This window comes from Rhopilema esculentum, chromosome 2 (genome assembly GCF_057945365.1).
Source record: "Rhopilema esculentum isolate cy_ngs chromosome 2, ASM5794536v1, whole genome shotgun sequence".
Taxonomy (NCBI): domain Eukaryota; kingdom Metazoa; phylum Cnidaria; class Scyphozoa; order Rhizostomeae; family Rhizostomatidae; genus Rhopilema; species Rhopilema esculentum.
The window spans coordinates 5,731,310-5,757,553 of NC_142816.1; the positions used below are offsets into that span (position 1 = coordinate 5,731,310).

The 26,244-nt window shown below is 36.4% G+C and overlaps 2 protein-coding genes across 4 annotated transcripts; both read right to left on the reverse strand.

The window, feature by feature from the left end:
• Window positions 1-28: 28 nt before the first annotated feature.
• Window positions 29-4,435, reverse strand: LOC135695389 (uncharacterized). The gene is made up of 3 exons (XM_065214464.2): window positions 3,187-4,435; window positions 2,125-2,185; window positions 29-1,813 (listed from the first exon to the last, which is right to left on the reverse strand). Exons 2-3 carry the CDS (start codon window positions 2,183-2,185, stop codon window positions 579-581), a joined length of 1,296 nt encoding a protein of 431 aa, XP_065070536.2. The 5' UTR covers window positions 3,187-4,435; the 3' UTR covers window positions 29-578.
• A 137-nt stretch (window positions 4,436-4,572) lies between these two features.
• Window positions 4,573-26,121, reverse strand: LOC135695385 (uncharacterized). Of its 3 annotated transcripts, XM_065214457.2 has the most exons (18): window positions 25,831-26,121; window positions 16,520-16,594; window positions 16,163-16,228; window positions 15,667-15,738; window positions 14,953-15,024; window positions 14,326-14,397; window positions 14,157-14,228; window positions 13,565-13,636; window positions 13,037-13,108; window positions 12,815-12,886; window positions 12,453-12,527; window positions 12,062-12,139; window positions 11,247-11,318; window positions 10,765-10,830; window positions 10,097-10,165; window positions 9,612-9,683; window positions 8,877-8,948; window positions 4,573-7,673 (listed from the first exon to the last, which is right to left on the reverse strand). In XM_065214457.2, the coding sequence occupies exons 1-18, from the start codon at window positions 26,013-26,015 to the stop codon at window positions 6,035-6,037; spliced, it is 2,973 nt and encodes a 990-aa protein (XP_065070529.2). In that variant the 5' UTR covers window positions 26,016-26,121; the 3' UTR covers window positions 4,573-6,034. The 3 variants fall into 3 exon arrangements, with proteins under 3 accessions (XP_065070529.2, XP_065070530.2, XP_065070531.2); XM_065214458.2 differs by lacking the exon at window positions 14,326-14,397; XM_065214459.2 differs by lacking the exon at window positions 14,157-14,228.
• Window positions 26,122-26,244: the final 123 nt, after the last annotated feature.

A 26,244-nucleotide genomic window follows, 5' to 3' on the forward strand; every position in this document is an offset into this window, starting at 1 on the left:
TTTTGCAAAGAAGAGATTCAAGAATATGTTCAATGAACTTTTAAGGTAATGTATGCCATCAAATATGTTCTTATCTATTTGAATAACTACGTTACATGAAAACAAAAATAACTACTTATATTGACAACCATGTCCTATATATCTTCCTATATATCTAAATCACTTAATCCTGAAGTCTTTAGTACAATTACCTCTATCTAATCCACTTGAATTGTTTCACATTATTTATAATGAACCTTTTATTAAAACTATAAGGCATCTTCTTAAGTACCTGAAATACACAAGCACAATTAAACAACTGAATTTCGCATGCCTTGCGTAATATCCTTACTTTAAAACGACAGAGTAAATCAGAACTTTCGAAAACTGTATTGTGATGATAATAATTGTCATGATCGCAAGTTCGTCATCACGAGGATAGCCTTAAGATGGTTATAACACTGATCTATGTGTTCATTTCTGAGAAGGGTTATAGATTTTCAAGAACCCTCTAGTTAACTGAAGTAGGGGTCATAATAATCATCATCACAATCTTTTTGGTATCATCGTCACTTCAATGATAGTGCTACTAATTAACTTCAATCTCCATGTGGCCCATGCACGTAATGCTGAACTTCTTTATTAAGTTCCTCCTTTGAAATGTCATTCGACATTGGGTGCAGTTTTCCATTATCATCCTGGACAACCTCAATTGGCTTCCCTCCCAACTGATCTGCACTCTGTTGTCTTTCGCTATGATTTTCCTCATTATACCTAGAGTAGTGTTCGTTCTCCCGATCATTGAAATGACCATCTGGTCGTTCTTCCTCATCCCTGTATCTCTCTATATGATTATCTTGTGATCTCGTCTCTGCATTATTATAATTCTCACCTTCGTGATCAAATGCCTTTCTCTCATTTTCGTTATCATATCCATCTTCACTATCGTGATCATAATCTCCCTTCCACTGTTTATGATAAGATGCTTCTCGTGCTTCATCCTTATCACGTGCTTCATCTTCAATTTCGTTATATCTCCGCGCGCTATCATCATAATCATGTCTTTCAAAATAATGTCTATCTTCATCTTTGTCCTCTTTTCCATAATTTTTATCCTCGTTGTAGAATCTGCTATAATCATCGTTTTTATAGTCACGTGTCTCACTACCTTCTTGGTCGTTGTTGTTGTTCATAACTTTATACTTGCCATTGTACTCAACATTTCTTCCCCTTTGATCACCCTCCATTTCGTCATTTCTTTCTTGTTCATCACGCGAGAATCCCAATGGTGACATAAGCGAATTCAAGCTCGCTAGCAGAGTTTTCGTGTTAGCGTTCTCAGCACTCTGCGCCTCTGGTGTGCCGTAAAGCATCTTGGTAGCTGCGTCCTCGTGAGCTTTCTTCTTGTGATTCTCAAAGACCGGAGGTGCAATGAACTTTGATAAAGTATTTTCATCATCTATCATATCACCAGCGTAAGAATCGACTCTTTTGCGAGTCTCATGCGCAGGATGATCTGTATCGCGGAAAGAGTAGTCAAAATTCAAATGCGGCCCTTTCACACTGACCGAATGACTGTCATCTACAGGCCTAATTTTTAATTTTTCAAGTGCTGTTTCTGGATTGTAAAAGTTCATAAAATCTTTCGGGTCACTTCCTCTCATCCCGTTTTCTGATATGACGTCATCATACTCAAAGTCGAAAGAACTTTTGCCTTTTCCGCGTGCGTTCTTAACAGGCTGTTTTTTTGGTCGTTCATTGTGGCTGAAGGCATGGCCTCCTTTGCTTTCAAGCTTGGCGTTCTTCTTTCGAAACGATTCTTTCAATGAGCGACCTTTAAGAAAATTGTTTGGGTATAAACTAATGCGTACAATTCGATTGCCGGATACGTTGTTTTATTCTCAACTCAAACAAAAACTCTTATGGTTTATAACTATCCTTGCTAAGATCTTTAGCAATAAAAAATGGTTCAATACAAAACAAAATTTACTTAGAAAGAAATAGATTTTAGAGGGCAATTTTGCTGGGGAAGCAAAGCTAGGAAGTAGGTACATCAATTATGATCAAAAACAATTGTTATCAGCTGCACCCAACCTTGATAGAACTTTTAACTAACTAATACCTCATCAAAATGTCTTCTCATACCTTCGCATATCACATGAAATGCTAAAAGAAAAACTGTAATCTTCTTGACGTGGACCAACATCTAGGAAATAAAAACATTTTTCTCATAACAAAGTTTAATCAGAAAATTTGCGGAATTCGAATAAAGAAAGCCTTTTCAAGTAGTTATTGCTATTTGCCTTAGCTAACGCTCCTACAAAAAAGTTTACTTAAAGTTTCATATCTTTTCAAAGTGATCTTTAAAATCATTACAACATAGACTTGGAGCCAGCTGGAAAAGCCAGATATTATGTATGGTTGTTTTGGTGCTAACGCAAAGTCTGAGACGATGTAATTTCATGGAGCGTGCCCTTGTTGTGTTTTTACGGCATCATGCATATAGTTAGTTCTTCCGATGTTTGCATAAGGCATGAAATTCGGAGTTGCAACTTAACACTGTCCAGCACTAAACCCCAAAGTGTGGTGTGACTTTTATCTGTTATTTTGATACTTGCTTCAAAACATATTTCATTTGAATGTTGGGTCTCTATAACGAATCGTATGATTATGGTTGTTGCTAGATGTTTTTCTCCAGCTTAAATCATTTCCTTTTTGATACTGCAAAACGGTGATTACGGCGTACCCTAATAATCTCACTAGTAAAAAGTAATAGGCCTATCTAGCACATGCGCTGTTGGGTTAAACACACTTCTAGGGGACAATTATCAGTAAGTCTTTGATTGGATGGCGCTTAAAAACGTTTGGAGGCATTTTATTAAACGTTCACTTCAATGGCGTAAATGCGATACATTTAAGACTATCAAAGAGAGGGGTGGGGGGGGGGGGAGGTCAAGCAATTACTCCGAGTTTCACAAGGATGAAGTTTTCAAATCCGGGTAGGCTTTTCGTGATCTCTTTGGCCCCTTATCTATTAAAAAACTTTGCTAGACATTTAATATATGGTTTGAAGAAACCGACTGTTATGTAATCTAGTTTTAGGAAAGCACAGTTTCCCTGGCGAAAGGTTAAAACGGCAAAAGTCTTAGCCGCTACTTTTAACGAGTAAATCTTTTATTCTCAGATATATCAGAATAATGTACTTACTGTTTAATTTACTTCGAAAACTTCACTAGCCATGTTTCACTGGGTCTATAGATATCTTGATGCGAATATCAAGAAAACATGAGTCGAGAAACGATCATCTTGTCGACCTCGCATCTTTGATTAGTAACTCCAACCCTGCGACACCTGTAGCTGCGCGTAATCACAGGCAATCAATTGTGAAACCATTCTTTCATCAAAATCACAAACAAACTTGGACAGAAACAACCGACCCATAAATGAAATGCAATTACCATAAATTATAAAGAATAACCAGTAACTGAGGCAGCGTTAGCTACATGGACTTTCATCTGGGGGCTTGACTACCAGACATCATATAGTTGCTCTTATGTACACAATTAAACTGCAAAGGAGACACAGCCTCTATTTGATGTCGAATAAAATCCTTGTTAGCCATAGGTTACAAAGCTTGGATGGCAGCATGGCAATAATCAGAGGATGCGTGGGTGGAGGGAGTACTGCTGGGTGGTTATTTCGAGAAACAAACATGTAGCTTGAAAAAATACATATCAAATATTTGTTATCAAAAAGGTTCTTTCAAAAGAAAATGTGTGAGGAAAGACGATTAAGTGAATAATTGAAACGCAGTTAAGATCTTATCCAATTAAGACGTGGATGATGTCTCGTTAGAACGAAGACCACTTGGGCTTCTTGTGACATGTTTTGAGATTGCCCTTAGTTTGAAAAAAGAAATTTGATACAAAAGCCAACAGTCAACAGATGTCTTACATCGGGCAATATTATAGTCACGTGGTGTCATTTTTCGTCTGCGATATTAAACTTTCTTACGTGACGTCTCACCTTTTAAATTTGTTATTCGCGTTGTACCGGCCGCTTCGAGTTCGCAAACTACTGTTAAATAAGGAAAAATAAACAGACTAAACTACAATGCTTGTCAAAAGTCTTGGAACACTGACGTCAGTTTGCAAAGTCAAAACCAATCATCCCCCTTTCCCCACGGCACAATGTTGGTTTACTATGAAACGGGTTAGGAATTTAGGAAGCACTTTACTTTTGCGCTCCTTTTAAGATATTTCTCTAAATTATCAACATTGTTCTAGGGGGAAGGGGCGGAATTAGTAATTTCTAATTTGAAAAGCAATGAAAGATATAAACTGCAACACAAATCGCTGAATGCTCAAAGTACTTTGTAGGTAAGGCATTGTAGGCAAGGATTTGATCATCGAATAACTAAAACGTGGTCAAAATGTAGAGAATAGGATACTCCCTTTAACTCGCCCCCACCTTAAAGGGGGCATCCTTTTGTCATCAAGGTATGGGACAATCAAGTACTTTCACTATGTGCATCCTACACATCTTGCTAGTCGTAATTCCCAAAAGGAGAAGGGACAAGTAATTAAAACGTAATGTAATTATATCTGATTATTTAAATTCTTAAAAAATATGAAATAAACTAACTCACAATTTAACGATTGATTATCTTCAAGTCTGTACAATACAGGAATTGGTAAAAGCACTGCAAAGTGTTAATAACGGTCAGGGCACCCTTGACAAATAAACCAGATCCTGGACACTATATATTAGCAAGAAGTAGAGCATAGAAATTTTACAAAAAATATCTTAAAAACGTGCCCTATAGGGGAAGAGGGTCTTCCATCCCTATTTTCTGGTATGGGAATGTAAAAAACCGAGACAGGCAAGGATAATTGTTTAAAAGTTTATTTAAAGGACTAAAGTCAGAAATGAATACAAGTCAATAGTCTTGAATAAGGAATTGGGGAAAAAGTACTTGAAATGGCACCTAAAAAAATCATGAGAAAAAAAGTTTTAATACGGCGATAAGGCTTTTGCGAGGCAGCGTTACAGACTGGGGAGGGGGGGATATTGTGTTGACATACGTGTATACATCAATATAAAGATTATTGTTAGAAACAGTCGCAATACCTTATATATACAGTACGGCTATAAGATAACATATGATATTTCATATTTACACAAAGACAATATATTCTGGTAATTATATAACTGCAACGATAGATTTTTATACCAAAGATATTAGCAATAGCAATGACAAAGATATTTTACACTATAACGGAGCTAGGCAATTTCAATAATTAGATTCAAAAAATTCAAATCTGAGACTAGTGTTTCTCTAGAGACGATTAAAATATCACAGTTATTCTCTTTGGCTGCGGACAATCCAGAGAAAACCTTGATCCCGCTTATCCTCCGGTCTCTTTCTATATCAATTACGTTCTTTCCAACAATGGAAGCCGGTTCAGTGTTATCGTATAAGGAATACCTTATAAATGAAAAACAATAATTCCTGGTACAAGCAAAAGATTCTTCCATCGGTGGATCCATCCATTCGGTCCATTTGTCATCAAAAATTCTTTGCTGTGTTTTGCTGATGCAATGGAAGCACGTAACTTCTCTTATTTCTGGCAAAATTCGCGATTATCCATGTTACTGATCAACAAATCATGTCAACATTGTATCAATTTAACCAAAAAGGCAATACAAACAACTTCGACAACTTTGAATTTATGAGGATAAGGCCTCTCTGGGCGGTGGAAAAGGCTCCTGGGCGGCGGAAAAGCCTCCTGGGTGGTGGAAAAGGCTCCTGGGCGGTGAAGAACTTCAAGAATAGCCCTTTCACAACGAAAGGGCTAACATTAGGCAATTGTCGCTTGGTTAGGCCTTATTGTCACGTGATCCAAATGCCACATTTGATCCTTATATCACTATGATTATCTTCATAAATCGAATGAATGCAGTATATGGTACAAATGTAGCTCTGGAATCGTGACGACAGTGCTTCATTTCTTGAGATGCGCTGCTACGGTGGAAACTTGTGGAACATGTCCGACTACAGGCATGTTTCTCTCTCGTGAATCTCTTCTATGCGATTATCGCAACGATCTTCTCTGTCACGCTCTCGCTCATCATCGGTGTTCATCGGTGTTCTATACGTAGAGCGAGAGCTCATTCGTAATTCATCGCCGCGTGTCGAGCATCGTCGTCCTATGTGAAACGAGCAGGATGATCCACGTCGGAAAGCCTGGTAACTTGGCGACAGTTTCCAGTTACTTGGGTGCAATTTCTTGTTCAGACGATCAAATAGTCGAATGTCTGATTGCTTCATCTGGCGGTACATGGCAGAGCAATCTTTGTGGAATTGTTTGGTAAATATGGCGTAAAGGAAAGGATTGGCACAGGCATTCAGGGGGAAGACAAAAACAGTGAACACTTTGGCTAACCAGAGATCTTTGAAAAGGGGTGCGCCATGGATAGCCGCCAATGCAAGTATGCAGATTGGAAACCAGCATGCGAAATCGGTGAAAACAAGCAACGCGACTCTCTTTGCAACACGCGAGTCACCAGAGTTGAAAGCACCAGAACCACGAACGGAGAGGAAGATTTTCACGTAACAGAACACGATCATGGTAAATGCGAAAATATTGAAAACCAAAACGAATGAAAGATAAACAATTGAAGGCGTGTGAGAGATAGATGACTCATCTGGGACATCAAATGGAAGACAAATACTGTACTTTGTGTAGCCACTAAAATGGAGAACACCATTTTCAGTATTGAATTGCAGTATTGGCATCACTGCTAATGCTATGCAAAAGACCCAGCCAAAGATCATGATAACAACAGCCTTGGTTACGCTCATCTGCTTGTTGATATACATAGAGTACTTAATGGTTATGAAACGTTCTATTGTAATGACAAGCAGAGTGTAAACGGATAACTCGCTGGATAGAACTGCGATGAAACCAGCCGCTTTGCACTGTGGACTAAACTGCCATTCAAGAGCTTTGGCGCGAAAGTTTCCAAACGTCATGATATCAACAACTGCTAAAAATCCGAGGTAAACGCCAAGCAACAAATCTGCAATGGCCAGATTGAGAGTCAGAAATCGCTGGACGTCAAACTTGGAGCAATTGGCAAAAATTACAAAAAGCACAACGCTGTTGCCGATGAGTGCCAACAGGAACACGATCCACACGCAGATTCTCAGCCACTGCTTCGTCATCAAATTATCACAGGGATAAAATACGTTTGGTCTTGGTTGACATTCAACCTTCTTTTTCAGCGGAATTGGATCATCCTTAAGAACAGGTATAGACACGTGATCATTTTTATCTCCGTTAGTGGAGTTAATATTAACTAATGGTTCTAGATCCTCCTCCTCGACATGATCTGGAATATCCGTAGGCCATTCGTCATCGTCATCAGAAACAGTCTCGTTTCCACTATCCCAAAGCCAATTGAACTTCCATTGCGACAAGCCTCTAACAACTACCGAGTCCTCCTCCTTAAGCTCCTTGTCTCTGTAATAGCAACAATGATACGGGTAGTGCACGATGAGCGCTCTAATTTTGGGTAACTTACTGTGCGATGGGAAGTCAAACATGTCAGGGTTACCCTTAGTATTGATGAGAGTCAGTGCCTCCAGGCCATTGGTCGGGAATTTCTTTAGCTTATTGCTTTCCAATGATCTGTAAGAAATAGAACAGACAATTTCACAGCATGCTCTTCTGCGAAGGCAGTTCTCTCTTGCAAATAACATACGAGAATTCCACAAAAACAAAAGGATTTCCAAGGATTTTATAGAATACAATAAGAGTTCCACTATTAGACCCTCGCTCTCCCGAAAGGTTCCTAAAGACAATATGGAAAATAAAAGGGCTTGGTTGTGGCGTACCATGAGCATCTTTGGCCTTTAGGAAAAGAATTCAATCTGGTACCCTATGAAGGGGCATCAAAAAGGTCAATCCCATTAAAAAATGTTTATTGCCCCTTTTGATTGGGTGAGTTTAGATACAGTAAAACCCCGCAAACAAGAACATAGGAAAAAAGAACATGCAGGCTGAATTTCTGGAAAATAGCACCCAAAGATAAGAACCAAAAATAGACTGATTTCTTTCCATGTTCTTATGAGATTGTACATCATATTAAATAAATCATGAAATTGGGGAAAATTGTATTTATTAGATTTGTGTTTGCTAAGGGTGCCAAATAAATAGCTTAAAGATGTTAAAATATGTCACAGCGGAAAGGAAAATATGAACATTAAAAATGGCACGTTTTATTTAGCAGAGTGACTGAACATTGCAAATATAAAATAAACATCTTTATTTGAAATCAATATCTTCATTTGAAATCAATATCTTCATTTGAAATCAATATCGCTCATTTTGCTAAAAAATACTGAAACTCTTTTCTTTCTTTTTTAAAACCAGAGCACAAGAAAAAATAAACCAGATTGATTAAAGGCATAGAGGAAAATCTCTAAATCTTCGAGCTACCTAAGACACAGAGCTGCGTGTCATACCATGGCTGATAAACTAGGTTAAAGGTAACTTTAACAGCGAAGCTATATTTGGCACACAAAAATAGTCAGTTTATAGTAGTGTAGTATTTCATATTGGGTTTCTCGATATGAGCTAATTGAGAAAAGGTCAACAATGAAATGTGCCTATCCTGTGCTTAGACAGTGTTGAGATTGACATTCAGCTAATGCATTTACTCTCGGCAGTCATCATGCAGATCGTTAGCGCTTTTTTCGGTCACCGGAAGCATAAATCGGAGGGTGTGACACTGAATTCAAGAAGTTCCGTTTCTGCAATAACACGACTGTGTTTGAATTAAACATAAGAAAGAGATTAGAAAAACGGTTAAAATGTAGCGAGAGAACTTACAATACTTCCAACTTGTGGAAGCTTTCAAACGCACCAGGGTGGATATCTTCGATAAGGTTATGCGAAAGGTCACTTCAAAAGAATAAAATTTTCCATTAGTCACAGCTGGAACAAAACGGCTGAGAATTAACCAGATTCATATTTGTTATCAAACTGGCGAAAATCTCCTGCTCTCTGCTGGGTGTCAATGTGGGAATAAGTTACGTCTGAGAAGTTGGATTAAAGCCCTGGCAAGCGAAACATTTCCTTAAACATTTCTTTCACAATGAAGTTTCACAATGGTTGCAAAACGTGACTCAACTTTTCATCTAACTTTACTGAATTTTTCGAATTGCAAATTATTTAGGGACGCTGTGTGGGTGTAAGGGAACTTGGGTGTCAACGTGGGAACACGTTTAGTCTGTGAGACTTGAATTTGAATCTGTTAGCTGCAAGCAGCTTTCATTTCTTTCAAACATCGCCACGTGGATCGTCTAAACATAATTCCAACTGGTGTGGAATTATGATTATAAACATATGAATTTTAAACATAAGTACATCAATAAAATTCACAATATATTCCACCTTGACCAACCATGCCCACAAAAATTGAGAGAATAAATAATATTCAAAACCCTTTCAAAACTTTACATCAATTTTAATTTTTCAATTTGATATAATTTTGTACAAAATATATATCCCTTTAACTTAAAAATAAAATAATAATCACATTTATGGAAATATAATCACACTTACAGTTTATCAACCCTTTTCAAACCAAGAAAGTCATCCTTTTCGATCCGTTTGATGTGATTTGAACTCAAGTCCCTGAAAATTGATGTTCTTGATTAGTAGAAAAATTATGTAAATGACAAATGAGAAAAAATCTTTCACAAGATAAAGTTGCATAAATAGTTGTATATACAAGATATATAAACACATAAATCTATAATACAATTTAAAAATCGACTTGTCATTTAAGGCCCTTTAACTAGGCCTTCAAAACACTGATAAACATATCAAATGACAAGTCACACATTTATGTGTTTTTTTCATAAATAGCCTGTTTCAGTGGTCTGTGATCAGAATCAAGTATCTGACAAGCGAAAAATTTCTCTCCCCTGCATATCTCCAATTTTCGTCACAAAGAAACAGAAGTCGCAATCAAAAACAACAAAAATCACTAGCGTTAGATTCTAGGCCTGATTCAAATTAACAGCAAACGATTGAGATGAACTTACAGATCCATCAACGTTTTCACATTCGTAAGAGCCCCATCAAGAGATTCGATTCTATTATGCTTCAGATCACTGAAATTCAAAACAAAATTTTTATAACCTTAAATGATCTGAGATAAACATGGCAAAAATGGAACAGAAATTTGGAAAAGAGGATGAATTTCTGTCATTTATTTACTTATTATAAAAGAATGAGCAGCTCAAGTGCAGGAGTTAGATGATAACTGATAGCCTTTAGAGAAACCAGTGTAACAGAGAAAGCTGTGTAAACAGGCTAGTAGCGAAAAAACGATTTCTAGAGATAATGAGAGAAATACGTCTTGCATACAAACCAGTAAAGGTTTTAATGAGGAAATGCTTGATAGAGTAAGGGGGGGGGGGTGCTTTTTCTGGTAGAATCGAAGTACATTGATCCAATTACACATTTTCTAATGGATATAAACCTGCTTTTTCATACTATAAAATTTTGGATCGAAGAGGAAAAGCAATGGAAGTTTCCATTTTACAATATCATCCTTAAGTCGTTGGATATTTTATTTGTATTAAGCTAGAAACGTTAAAAATATAATATTGCTTATATAATCTATGGACAAAGAAAGGATCTCATCTCAACTCTAGGACAAAAAATGGTAGTTTTGATTTAATATTTAACATAGAGTAACAAATCTTACAGGAACTTCAAATGTTTGCACGCCTGCATCTTTGGCAATGTATGGATTTTGTTCCATAAAAGATTTCTGCAAAATTAACATAAAATTTATATACACCACTAACAACTCAAATTTAATTCAATATACAGTTTTCTAATAAAGAAGAGATTGGTCCACAAATATCTTTAGAGCAGAAGTCCAATTAAGACTTCGTTACAACCAATCAACTCAAATGTCAGATTTATATTACAAAGTTAGTTGCCAGAACATCTGTGGCAGATGGTTATTAATTTCACAACGACAAGCCCTCATAAATACAGGTTGCGATTAGAATATTACAATAGAACTACCTTTCATTATTAATGTCCGACAGTAGACAAATATATCTGACTGTGTGATAGAATTTACGTTACAATCCTGATGGCAAAAGTAGGCAAATAAAATTGATGGCAGGATAAAATTCAAATACTATTGTTATTGGAAAAATGTATACATATCCATACAGTGTTATCAGATGAGTTCGATTTTGGCAGAAGTCAGCAGGCATGTCTTGAAGATTGCAGTACGTGAGATCCCTGAAAAAAATGAATAAAGCAGCATTTTAGAAACAGTTATTTGTAGGGATAATAATGATGGTTATCTAAAAAATTAACATTACATTATTCTGGGGGTTCAATAATATTCCTGATGGCATAATACTTTGAAGGGAGCTACAAAAGTCATGCTGAATCAGGGTGATGAACATGATAAGCAAAAAGACTCCAGAAAAAGGTTTGACTGATCAGGATGTTAACTGGAAACGAAGCATACAGTAACGTGATAAAGACAATGCCTAGTTTTTTATGAAAGGGTTTCAAATACTGGTGTTGGCTTTAGGAACAATGGAAACGTATCTAAACTCTTGACCTAATGATACAAAACTTTGCAAAGTGAAAAAAACGGCATAACATTCCATACAAAAGCGATATCCTTCCTTCCGTTTAAGCTCTGGTTATATACAGGCTAGTTTGCATACATTTGCTACCTCTAGCAGTTCATGGGGCCTAATGTAGTAGAGACTCCACCTATATTGCTATATAAGCAGGATTAACATTGCAGTAAACACTGAAACGATCTGATCTAAACTCAGTGGCAGAAATTGAGCCTTTTTAGTGGACAGTCTTTCCTAACTACATCCATTTTTGGCTTTCTTAATAATTTTTCACCAGCTTTGCAGCTTCCCTCAGACCCTGCGTAATTTCTGCCACTGTCTATGATAAATAACAAAGTTGATATATATATGTAAATTTGTAAAAAAAATGTACAAAATAATACTTACAATTCTTTCAGCTTGAGAGTTCCTTTTAGATCAGGAAACTGGGTCAGTTTTGTTGCTCCGTTGTTGCAATGAACTTTTCTAATTTGAAAAATAGTTCATCACTCCATAGGTTGAATTACATACCTCATGATTCCTAAGTACCACTCTTAATTAAACAAAGTCATCATTTTTCTAACAATCAACAAAGGCATGCATTTTTATTGAGAGCCAATTGCATGTGTCATGCTTTGAATTTAGAAGAAAGTTTTTCATACAATAGCCTTAATTAAAATACAGAACAATATGGAGATCTATTTCACATGGTCATGACACACACAGGAATGATTTGGACCAATTATTACAGACAGACACCAGTGATAAGAATGAGTACTTGGAATGAAACTCAACTTACAGCTTTGACAATGAGGCCATGTTTCTGAAAGCTGTATGTGACACAGTCTTCAGATGAACTTGATTCCAAATATCCCTTTTAACAATAAAAAATGCCCACTGAGTTAAAAAACTCAACAAATTATTAATGATCATATAATTGAAAGAAATAATTTAGCACATTAAAATTATAAGCAATAGATGGTATGAAACAGGGTTAATAACTGCAAGCATGGGGCTCTTGAGTGTTGCCCATAACGAAAGGGTCTAAATTTTGATGCAGGTGGATGCTGGTTCTACTTGTTCATAAAAGCTTTGATTGCTGTTGTTTATAGGAAGGCTCAACATTGATTTAACTGTCACTACACATACAAAAATACTCACAAAGCTTTGAGAGAGGAAAATCCATCAAATGCAAAAGGAGGTATTGATGAGATCTTGTTTCTGCCAAGGACCCTAAAAAGGGATTGAATTTACAAGATGATGAAATAAATTTATGCCTCAAGTTTGATTTATCAATGTTTCCAAACAAAGTAAAAATATAAGAAATTTGCACAATTGGAAAAATCTGCAATGAAAAAATTTTATGCTATATGACTGACTTACAGTGTTGATACTTGCTTCACATCTTGGAGTACTTTTTTGGGAAACTGAGAGAGGTTGTTATCTCTGAGATTTCTAAAAAAGTAAAGCAGGTGAAAGAATGTTGAGGATTGGAAGAAATTTACAGTTTCTATAACTACTATAAAAGTAAAGAAATATTCAAAAGGTAATCTTTTGAAATAAAGACATATTTTAGTAAACTGGGCATAAAGGAGATTCTTTGCTAAAAATTTAAAGGTAATGTGTCCATATAAAAGGACTGCGCATACCCAACTTGTCAAGCCACCCATCAAAATAACGGTTTGTGATTGGTTAGTATTCTTGCGATGCAAAACTGCTCACATGAGAAGCTGACCTCGCAGCAGGATAGATAAACAGAACGACCGTAATGACTGGGGAGATGACATGAAAAATCACATGTTTCTAAAAACCCCCGCAGAATCGCTTGCTTTAGCGGGACACATTACCTTTAAATAAAGCAAAGACCTTGAAAAGATGAATTCTGAAACTGTAAATGTTGATGCCACTCACAATGTTGTTAATGAAGACAGTCCAGCAAAACAACCATCCTTTAAAACTTTGATTGCATTTCCATTCAATTTTCTAAATATATATATTTGATAGATGTCAGTATATATGTACTATTTTAGGTCGAAGAAAACATATAAATATAACAGCATTGAAACTCTGTTGTGAGTTTATGCCAAGAACATTGAAACTCAATTCAAACTCAAGACCTAGCTACTGTTGGGGAGAATGAGAACAATAACTGTTTAGTTAATAAAGACACAATTTATCATCCCTCTTGCCCTGGTTAAAGTAAGAATAAAATCAACACTTGTATATACAAATTCCTCAGGCAAGTTTGAAAATAAAAGTATCTTTAACTATGGCCATTACAACCCATTTCTGATAACTGATGAAGGTATCTATATTTCAATTAGAGATATTAGTGAACTAATTTTATTTATGATATTCTCTTAATTAACTCATGGGATAGATAACAGATAAATCAGGACTATCTATTTGATTTCACATACAAAGAGTGTGTGAGTGTGTGACTATCTATTAGACATGTGAAATTGTCCAAAACCAAAACAAAGTCAATTTAATTAAAACTTACAATGCTCGTAGAGACAGTAGGCCGTGAAAAGCTCTTATTGCAACTTTCTTAATGTGATTGGAGTCCAAATTCCTAAACAGACATTGAAAAGGCAAAACATCAGAAAAGAAGATAAATAAATCACTTACAGTTAAGTCCAGAATGTGTATGTGGACAAATATCAACTTACAATCGATAAAGCTTTTTAAGTCCATAAAATGATCTGCTTTTCACTTTCTTAATTCTGTTTCCCTTCAATGACCTGGAGGAATGCAGAGAAAAAGCTACCTAGAGTTTATCTTAATTCATAAAGATAATTTACCAGTATATAAATGTGATATCCTATTTCACATATGGATATTATTTTCAAAAGGCTTCACATGCTATGATGGGTATAAAAGGATTGCTCTGTGCTGCTGCTTTTAAATTCAACGTGGTCATCAAGCAACTTTGATGCATTTTGTTGAAATTTTACATTTTCTATCACAGATATGGGCTAATTTTGTGATACATAAATGTGCAAGAACTTTAAAATGAATGTCTCACTCCCTCTCAAATACAATAATCCCTTTCCTAAAATATAAAATGCTTGTAAAATGTTGATACTATCAAAATTATTGTTTGCATTTCTCCACTTGTGTCTCTTTGAAATTGAAGGTGGCCACAATATAAGATTTTCAGCAATATACTCTTATGCATGTGATTTAAAGCACAAATTGAGCTTCGAGACAGATAACTGCTGGATTGGGTTTCCTGAAAAGGAAGTGCAGTACTTTCATTTATTGGTTTCTGGTGATCTAAGTACAAATAAACTTACAATGTTTGGAGTCTTTTCAGAGGATACAGGGCAGCAGATGGTACAGCCACAATTCCATTTCTATCTAAATATCTGCAAAGGAAGAACATTACAAAACCATCAGGTATAGTGAGATTACATAATCATGTTGCTGATTCTTTGGTGAAAAATTCTAGGTACAAACAATAAAGAATTGTTCAATGCAAATCTCCAACACAAAAAACCTTCCTTGACAAACAAACTAGTGTAAAGATTTGTGTTTACCTATAAACATTTTATGCTGAGTCAAATGTTCAGTAAGGTTGCTACTTTTTTGCATGTTTACAGTTACATTCATATCAAATGTCATTGATGTGTTGTTGCACCCAAGAGACACATCTTCTGACTTCTTCAGAGCAGTTTGATGAGAAAAAGGCACCAGAGTTTTGAATTAACATGATTTAAATTAAGTTCCCACAAAGCAGTCCTTTCTTTAGCCTTTGATATTGGATATTAGCCTAGGGGGACCAATCGCCTCTTCAGCCCTCAGTACATTATTTGTTCAAAATCGTAAAAGAGGCAATGTCCTATGGAAATTCAGAGCCATGGCTTCCAGGGAAACATGCTGTAATCCAAAGAGTCTCAGGTCAAACATTTCTTAAATAAAGTTCTCAGAAAGGAAAAATTGCAGGTTTAGAAAAATTGGGCTGCAGATAAAGAAATAAATAATATTTTGAAAAATGGCTGAACACATACAAGTATTTGAGCTTTCTTGGTCCTTGAAATGCATCTGAATCAAATTTTGTAATATCGTTTGAGGACAAGAATCTGTAAGGACAAATAAGCAGTATTTGTACACAAAATACATAATTAATGGCATGGAACTTTATATCTAAGTCTTATCTATGATGTTGCATTGCTGTGATATTATGAAAAGCAAACCTAACAATAGGTTGCCGTGTAATTGTGATTTTGATTACTCTGCTGTAGTAATTTGCCACACTCTTAAAATCAAATTAAATAATTCAATAATACAGATGAGACAACAAACTTTTATCATTAATTGGTTTGCTAATTGCTGGAACCACTCTCCATCTTTTTTCCCAAGTGAGACTCTGTATATTTTCAAATTATTTGTTAAAAAAAGTAAGCATATACCAGAAAACGAAAGTATTTTCATAGATAAATAGTCAATTATTTATCAGCTAGCTTTTCTGTTCAAAATTTTACCAACAAATCTAGCAATACTAACAATGTGTCCAAGTTTGGCAAATTTGTCAGATCTGGAACCTTTCTTAGATGATTGTTGGACAGTCGTCTATAAAAACAAGAAAATGAATCTCAAACAGTGATAAATAACTTCAAAAATTTAGATATTTGCTTCCAAAATAATGGGGGTTATAATCAAAGTTTTAGCGATTTATCTAAATGTGGTGTATATTGCTTATATCTCAATTTGAGCACATGGCATTTGTAACTTTGCTGCATCACTAATTTCATGTAGCAATCTTTTCATCAGCATGTTTCTTATAAGCAGACAAAAATGTTACTAGAGCTTATGCTAGGCCAAGCAGGCTAGAAGTTCATAACTTGTAATCTTTATACTTACAATAACTTAAGATTTGGAAACTTTTTCAAGAAGCCTGTTGGAATTTCTCCGTTGATACCACATCCTTCCAGATTTCTGAAAAATAATATTCATCATCTTGATTTTCCATAAACTAAGTTAGAAATTGCGCCAAAGGGTTTATCCAGATCGAGGCTAATACGAGAACAGACCACGTGATGCGACCTCTGAATGGCTTTTAAAAGTGTTTTGAAAATAATGATTGATCCCCTTATGTTGATTAATATGTTGATTTTTGATTAAGATATAATTGCGATACCGGGTAATTACGATTGTCATGATTACAAAAATAGATAAAATCAACATTTGAGCTCAAGTTCGCGAAATCACAACGCTCACGCGATTGTCGTCACCCACAGGAAAGAAAACAAAAACAACATGGACTTAAAATAGCTTCTCGCGTGAGGATATGAAAACATTTTGGCGGAAAAGCTTAAGGGCGCGTTGGCTTTTGTAACTTGAGAAAATCTTCAGTGAAGGCGATAATCCTGCCAAGTATCCAACAGATATAATCTTGCAGCTATTTTTAAACAACAAAGACATCTGCCTTAATCGGGTATTTAACTGTATATTATTAAAACAATTTAAAAAGTTGCGCATATGCATTTTCCATATCGCGATTAATAAATGAGAAACATTTTCAATTCAACTTGTCTTTGGAAATGGAATTAAATAACAACTTAGGATGATAACAAAATTTCCACTCTGTTAAAAATGAGAAAATGATTTTATCCACTTATTTAAACACTAGATATCGAGCCTTTTATCAGATTGCCAGTTTGGCGTAATGAGATATCAAGGCAGTTTTCTGTTCTGTTCTGTTTATAAAGAAGCTCTGCCACACTTCAAGGTTTTGATTCGACTGGTTATTCCATGTGTGGAGAAATAAATCAAAGAAATTGGAGAACAGATGCGAACCGGCTAAACTTTCTGTCATAAGAACATAAATTAGGTTAATGTGTCAAATTCCAGAATTTTGCTCACTTCATCTACGTAAATCGTTGTTTTAGTATTAAGTGCTCTGCGAGACGTGAAACATGGAGACAGATTCCAAATTATGAATGGAATTCTGGGTAAGTTTTCAAAAAAGACATAAGGGGACGCGGAGGGGCTTCTTTCATAAAATGAGGAACTCTCATAATACAAGAAAAACAAATTTCCAATCCTCCTTTAAACCACACATTATTTTCACCTCCTTTAAACCACACACGGAATTAGGCCATCGACGGAGCAACCGAAAGCTTCTATGGCGCCGGGGCAACGATTGAAGACCCTACTGAGCTCTTAGATGAAAGATGAAGACCCTACTGAGCTCTTAGAATAAAGAAATTTGGGCACCAGCCAGCGGCCTTGGTTTTGCAAAGATATAAACAAACGCGGCCTTGGTTTTGCATGCAAAATATGTAGAAATAATTGAATATTTCTACGTCTTGTTATTTGCTTCCTAAGTTACGACTTGAGGTTGGAATCATTTGAACCTATTTTGATTGGAGAAAGTTACTCTCACTCATGGAGCAAATGGCAAATAGCCACAAATGTCTTGTCTTAATAAAATCTAGCAGGTAGAGTTCTGATGTTGAGATGTTCTAAAGATAATTGTGATGTTGGAACGCTATCATCACGACCCAAAAGAAATGAACTAAACATTTTATGTAACTATTCACTGAATAGCTTGCTTTATCGATGCTCAGGGCCCAAATGACTCGAAATCTCTGTAACCATAGTACAAAACTGTCAAACAACGATGCATCTCGGAGCGCATTTGAAAGAAAGTTGGGTATTTTCAATGTCATGTGATTCACAGCCTTGCATTCAGATAGGCCCAGTCATGAGTATGTTTTGCAATTCCTATTTGACCAAACTATGCTTTGGATTGCATGGGTCAATCCTTGAATACAATCTAGGACGGAAATAGAAGAAAAACAGCAATGGTGACGTGCATGCAGAGTCATTGGTTTGGTATTGACTGATTGTTAAGTTTGACTACGGATTACTTTGGACCAAAGTAGGATTCCTAAAAGATTCCGCGCGAGTCAAAAGGATATCGGTCCGGTAGCCAAACCAGCCTGGGATAAAGGAACAGACGTTGCCGAAAAGCCTATTGTTTCTTCAATTCAGTTTTAGTAAGAATAACAAGGGAAGATAAATGATTCTGGGAGTTCAGGGTGCTGTTACCCACTTGTGTTGCTACCCAGCGTCATAGTCAGGGATCAAAATGATCCTGGGTGATATCTTCTTTATTATCTCTCCCCTTGTCCAACGTTTCGAAGATGGTTTGTGTTTGGATAAGAAGAAATCCAACGACTGCCTAGGGCGAGGAGCAATTCACTATTGCAAATAGCGTGAAGATTTCTAGGGATTTTAAGACAAAACAATAGGATCTCCACCAAAGGTGTACGAGATTTTGTAGAGTGGTTTACCCCTCGGCCTCAGGGGTCGTGATAGATACCCTGTATGTTACTTTTGCTCTAAGGCCTTCAAAGTGCTAGAAAGCATCCCTTTTTGCTGGCGATCAGAAAGGTTTTGTCCAATTATAGAGTGTAGCTAACCTGTTAATTGATCGATTCTAGTTATAATCCTTGGGTTTGGGGAAATGACATCACCACCAGGCACTTTTGCAGAGTTTCAACCCGACTCAAAAGGTAACGAAATTTCCTATAATGCTGGGCTTTAATGGAAAAAACGTTCGTTTTCTTTGCCTATTGCAGTATGTTACTGCTATACATTTAAAGCCTTATGCTAAGCTAGGGTCACTGTTAGAAGGTCAAAATTTGCACTTATGGTTCCGAGAGGGGGGGGGGGAAGAGGCTCTGGGGAAAGCAACGGTCTTTTACTTTCCAATTAAGCCTTTTTTGAAAGGGACAAACATAACAATGTTTAGCAATTAGGACACAAGTCTGCTACCAGTGAAGAAGTGGCCTAACCCATAATATTTTCTCGACTAGCCTAAGCCAACACAAAAGAGCTCTTGGCCTCACGCCGTGCCTCAGTTTAAAGACTAATGAAGAGAAATGAGAAACAATGTTCTAGTCTGACAATTCGAAAGATAATTCACGGTGAGCCTCATATACAGAGAAAGAACCTTTGAAAGATCCAGGAAAGATTTGGTTTGAAGCAGAGTTTAATTAGTTTTGACTTTTAGTTCAAAGGTTGTGAGGCAGATGTACAACTTGGACTGATAGTCATGAGAATTTAAAGCAAAATCAAACAGAAAATCTAGAGGATGTAAATCAACACTTTAATGGCTTTCCATATGGCATTTTGTTTGCAGTTAGAAGACAAGAATGGGGTCCAGGAACCGAGATTAAGCCAAAAATATGGAAAGGATTACACATTTTAACCACCGGATTTAAATTCGAGAACTTGGTAAAGAAATATATTTTGCCACAAAACCTGACGCTCACTGGTAAGAGAAATGAACGCAAAAAGATGGCTAAAATAGAACCGGTATCCTATATCTTGGCGCACTTTTCATCAACATTTTTTACCCTTTGACATGAATGTATCAATCTGTGCAAACCTGTTCTAATGGGGAGCATCGTATTGCTTTCATGTGATCAATATTTGCAAGGATGGCCAATCACAAACACATTAAAATTATTCTAGCTTAAAACTATTCTATTCAGGAGCAGCTTCAATTTTCATTCCTAATCCTTTTAGCTTAATGGTGTAATAGGTTAGCAATTGCTTGGGATGACATGAAAGTCTCTTGGAAACTTATCCTTTGGGAGCTTTGGGAGCACCTTCAACAGAAACAAACCCTATAAATAAGCTTTCGAAAATTTAAAACAAGGCATGGCAATCGTATTGCTTGAATGCCGACGTATTGCTCAGGGTTAATTTTCCGGTTAATCTTCCAGACTAGGGGAGGAATAGGGGAGGAAGGTGGGCCATGAGTAGGAAAATTTACCGACGAAGAGATAGATAAAGAGAAATTTAGGTGCTTTTTCACTAACCGGTAGACGATTTTACCAACAAACCAGGGAACTTTTGCACCACCTAAAATCCTACCAATCCATGAAGAATTGGGAGGAGAGGGTGTCGCACCCCCTACACCTCCCCCGCTAGCTACGCCCCTGACAGCACCCAACGCCTATATGTGTGGAGGAGGGATAAGACCGAAGAATATGAATAACCTGTGTTTTCCAGCCGTAGAGCTGTAGAAAGTTTACAAAAAAGCTCAAAATTAAGGCCCAGGTCTATGGATGGCATATCATACCTCAAATAAAAGTTGGTTGTAAAAACAAAACAGAATGAATTTAAGAGCTTGTATTAATTCTAATGTTATAAGGAACTTCAATGAGTAAAGGAACTTCATTTATTCTTCTGATGCATTTCAAGTTAAAAATTTCGTCTCTCCAGATTCTCATTTTCTTGAGAATAACCCAATATAATCAAACTACGCCAATTTTTTTAAAGAGACTTGTGTCAGCAATAGTACTCAGTTTCTTAATTTTTTTTTCTGGATTCTTTGATTGGCGTTTCTTGATGGTTTCTTAAACTAAGTCCTTAAGACTTAACAAGAGCTGCTTTTAAGAAACACGAAAAAGCAACATAACATGAAATAGGATATAAATTATTAACATAGAAATCTTCTCTTTAATAGCAGTGTCAATTGAACAAGAACTAGGGGCGTAAGAGTTGAAAAGAATTATTTCAATTCTAATGGGAAAAAATATGAAGCATAATACAATACCACATTGCCTACGGCCTAAGTTTTCTTACTGAGAAATGTGATTATTTAAATGGAAATCTGTAGCGTTGTTTGTTTTAAAATTCGAGGAAAACACTTTGAGGAAAAGCGATGTGGAATGTCTTGAAAGAGGAGATCCCGTATTGCGTTGGAAGTAGATTTCCAAAGGCCCCGATCCAAATCCTTAAAAATCAAATAAGGCTTGCCAATGCTAAAAATATTTTCCTAAAGTTGAGAACACGGAAAGCAAAGTTGCATGCGACGAGTTAACTGAATGCTTGCTGACATGACTTACTTCCGGGAGAAATTTTAACCTTCCGTCTTCCTCCATTACATGACGACAATTGTCACTTATTTTTAGCTATGCATTCTTTGATGTCAAAAGATGTCTGGCGAGGTCAGAAATATCGAACTGCTAAACATAGAATGATCCTATTTTGAGAATAACGCGATCCGTGGCCAAACAACATTTTGCATTCAAGACAATAACTGCTCTCTCAAGAAAAAGATCTTTGAAAACAATGCTTATTCGCCTCGAGTTGCCTTTCGGACGTCACAGGCATACGGCGATTTTACAATTGATTTTAATTAATGGAAAATGTAAAATTTTACTTATTTATCTTTTTAGATATTATGGAAAATTGATCTTACTTATAATAGGTATATTCTAAAGGACAGAGTATTCGGAGGTTTAGCAAATCCTCGCAAAAGTTTAATGTTGCCAACTTTGAAAGGGGTATTGGGTTTTAGTACCAAGCATGTATGATGTCCCTCATGTGTTCCGACATTGCAAAGGCCCGAAGACACTGGGGACAGGGGACAGACAATAATTTGCAAAAATTGTGTTTGAAGTTCTTAAAAGCGCAGCTTGATCTGACAGTATCTCGTAAGGCAGGTATAGAAAAAGCTATATTTCTATTCATACCCCCAATCCAGTTTAGCTGCCTAAGGGCCTGCATTGCAAAATTAGCAAAACCATGATCTAACATAAAAAAACCAATAGAAGCTTGGTAATTCAATGATGACTTTTGATCATTGTAGCAGGCCTAGCAAGTGGCTAAGAATGTTGGATGTTAATCTTGACAATTAAATTTTTGGTAGACAAAAAACAACCCTGTGTTGCTTAATCCCACAATAAAATTTGGAAACAAATTAAGTTGTTTCTTAAGGGGAAGGGTTTCTCAAAAAAGCATCTAGTCCTTTCAAGAATGGTACAAATAATCGCCCTATCACCTGAAACAGGGGTATGCAGCTCAAAAGCTGCCACAAATTTTACCAATGCCCTACAGCTACTTAAAGGGGCGTGGACAACCAGTAGCCTTTGCGGGCGTAAGCTGGGAAGGCGGCCATTTTCGTGGTCCATGAAAATGGTGGAAGAGCTGTTAGCACAAGCTGCGCGCAAAATGAAATCAAATAGAAGCCGTCAAAAGCAATCTGAAGCGCTAAATTGATTAGAGAAATTTCCCATTGAATTCTCCTCGCCATTTTTGTCTTGCATAGAAGAACACAGTTAGAAAAACAAAACAAATGCGAGCGCGAAAAGCATGCTGGTTGCACAGGCCCCTTTAACAACTATCATGTTCTTGGATGTATTGCGTTATTTACACTGCGAATAAAATTTGTTTTGAACTGAATTATTAATGATGATGATGATGATGATGATTATGATGATGGTGACGATGATGATGATGATGATGCTGATGATGATGATGAATCAGCTCACAAGAATGATTGAGGGCCACAGTGCAGATATAAAATTTATAATACATCATGATCATGTTGACAACCTTATATGATTGATTGTGATTGTTGATGATAGATAAATACACTCATAACTTTACAAGGCACAGCTCCCCACAGTAAATTCATATATTCAGACCTTCTAAAACTTGTTAATTTTACCTGTTGTGACTAAAAATAATCATTATGATCATGTCATTATGATTATGTTGATCATGAATAACGTGATCATGATGACCAATCGAAAAAAGACAAATTTTAAACACAATGCAGCATTGACTGGTGACGCATTCGTTTTGATATTAAGGATGCTGAAGAGCTTTTGTTTACTTTGTTTTCTTGTAGGTTCTAAGCTCCACAAGAGAAGTTCTAAGCTTGTAAGTTTGAATAAAATACTTCCTCAAATCAGGCGCTTCACAAAATACTTTTCAAATTGGGCGCTTTACTAACAAGTCGTGTCTAGATTCTGAAAAGGGAAATCAAAGGCCAAAAATCGTGCGAAGGCGAAACTCTTTGTGACAAACAACAAAACTTGTGATCTGGTGAATCGCAAACAAATTTCATCGCCATTTCCTTTGCAAAAGCCAACGTAAATATACCAAATGTCGTCGCCAATTTATTTTGACACACGCAGAATTCTTTGTGAAGCGTTGTTGACTCCAACCGTCTTCGCCATAGCTTGGCACTATGCCAGAAGAAAACGGTCCTTTCTTCTGTTCACCGCTCCAAAACAGAACTTGGCAAATATTGATTAATGACTATAACTTTATTGTTTAAAAAATCGCAGCTTGGTTGCTGGTGACAAAATTTCCCTTTTAGGTAAGAGAACAAAGCCTTATTTTGCCAATAACGACATTTCATTATTCAACGCCTTCGCAGCGGAGGTGTTAGCACCGTGTGGCTGGAAATATGTGAACTGCAGAACCAATGTTTATCGGAAACTACAGCCATCCAATTTTGTATCGCAAATTGAGACAATAAGACTTGAGGTATTTTTTTAGGCAGTTAAGGAGAGATTTCTTACACTGTTTTATTTTTCTATTTTGAAAAATCTTGCAGAGTTTTTTGGTGGAGTTTTATGAGGAAAAGGATCCAATCTTCAGGGCAAAAGAAATGATAGTTATAATTATAAAGACACAGATAATAATGGTGGGTTATACAAGTTTTGCAACACCATATGGGGTAAAGATTTCGTGGGGTACCTAATAAATTAATGTCTGGTAGAAACATGCTTTCAAACATGGTGAAAATCAACAACAAACAGCAACATCTAAATCTTATTCCCCTCTTATTATGCCAGGCAAACTTGTATGTGGGCCAATCTTTTTTATCATTTCCCTGTATAAACTGTAAGTATCATTTCCCTGGTCACAGATCTTAGCCTGCAACATTAAGATTTGTTAAGGCAAGTGCTGTTTTATGAAGGGAATTCCTTAAGTGACTATTTCGAATGCTTTCTTCTCCTGAATCAATATTTCCATTTCTTTACAGTATTTCGCTTTCCATGCAAGTAACTTTCCCAGTTGAGAAGATATGTATGTAGTTTGGGTGTGTCTAAATTAGGCCATACCACGTCCACTTTTTTCTAGATTTCCATATCAAACACAAGATAATAACAATTGAAATTGAGAAAATCCTTCGCTAGTTCTGAAATTTTGTGAGAAAGATGCAGACGCGAAAACAACCGCTTCTTTAAAGGTAATTTTGTGGCATCTGGTATACCGTATCTGTGTACCGCGATGGATTAAATTGGTGCCTGTGCTGTAACGATTAAATATGTTCTAATTGACTGACGGTTCCTCCTAAGCTACATTTCATAACACAAAAGGATCTGTCATATGTATTTTATATATAGAAACAGGATGGTCCAAAATTTTTAAAAGACTTTCACTGTGTTTACACTAAACCGTTTGAAAATACGCTTGGGAAATTCACCCAACGAAATAACGAAAATTTAGCTACGTAGATCATTAAAGAAATTTCGTGGTTGTTCCATGCAGCCAGTAGCCGAACATGAAATAGTCCTGAAAAAAGAATTTCAACAAACTCTGCTCTGATTGCTCCTAAAATATGTCACTTGTCTGCCATGTATTTACATGAACCCCTTAACTTGGTGTCCGGAAATTATAGCACCGGACGCATTCCGATGGATGATGGTGGAAGTTTTTCGAAGATACAGCCTCAGGTTCACATAATTCTCGATAAATGAGAATGCCTTTCGTTAGACATCTAAACAGTTTGTGGATATCGTTAGCGTTATTGTCAAAGAAAGGCGTCGAAATGCATTTATCAAGTCTTCTGTTTTGTCCGGACACTTTATGAATCACAGCGCATTATCAATGACAATTTGGTGCTAAATCAACTGATGGAAAGTCCACGTGAAATATGTTGTGGAATTTTGCACAAAACACCAGAATTCATCCGCGGTTTATCTTTCATGAATCAAGTATTTGTATATTTGTTCAAATCTTCGTCAACTTTACGCAAACTGGACCGTTTTCATCGAGTTTTCCTTGACAATCACAGACAACGGTTTCAATTTCAAAGGGCAATTGAATCGAAAACCTTTTGTTCCAAAAAAGGCATTGGCACAACAGATTGGGCTATTACCGATCCAAGGCGAAGTAATTTCGACTAAAAATAGGCAAATACATACTGGCGATCCAAAATTGAACGGGAAATCAGAAACCTTTGCAGCAATATCGAGTGACCTGTGTAACCACAATCGCAAAAATATTTCGTCGCGCTTTCCAAAGAGTAGAAACATTTTGAAAAAAGTGCTCTTATTGCGGTAAAGATCTGTTAAAATTACAGGTTATAACAAGAGAGTGTAAATTAGAATTAGCAATGCCATACTTACAACTTGTTACAACGTATTGTTCCATTGTATCGTAATACCTCTCGAGCGATTTCGGTGAAATTGAGCCGGCTGCAATCAATCTTGTTCTCTTTACAATGACACTCAGATGGACAAAACTTTCTGTTTCCTCTACTTTGCACTTCTACGAATAACAACACAAATAGGCAGAATTTTAACCAGGCCATTATGAAAAATAAGCCTTTATTTGAAGTCCAAGCATTTCAAAATTTTCCTCACGCAGTTGTAGCTTTGAGTTCACATAGGTTTCGTTGAGCCATGGTAAAGTGTCAGATCCCGCTGCTTGAGAGGAAATTTTTGATTGGTTGATACAAAAGTTTGATTGACATCTGGATAAATTATGACCAATAGGTTTACATCACAGCTGTCAGTTGTAGCCCTATAGCTTCCTGAAAA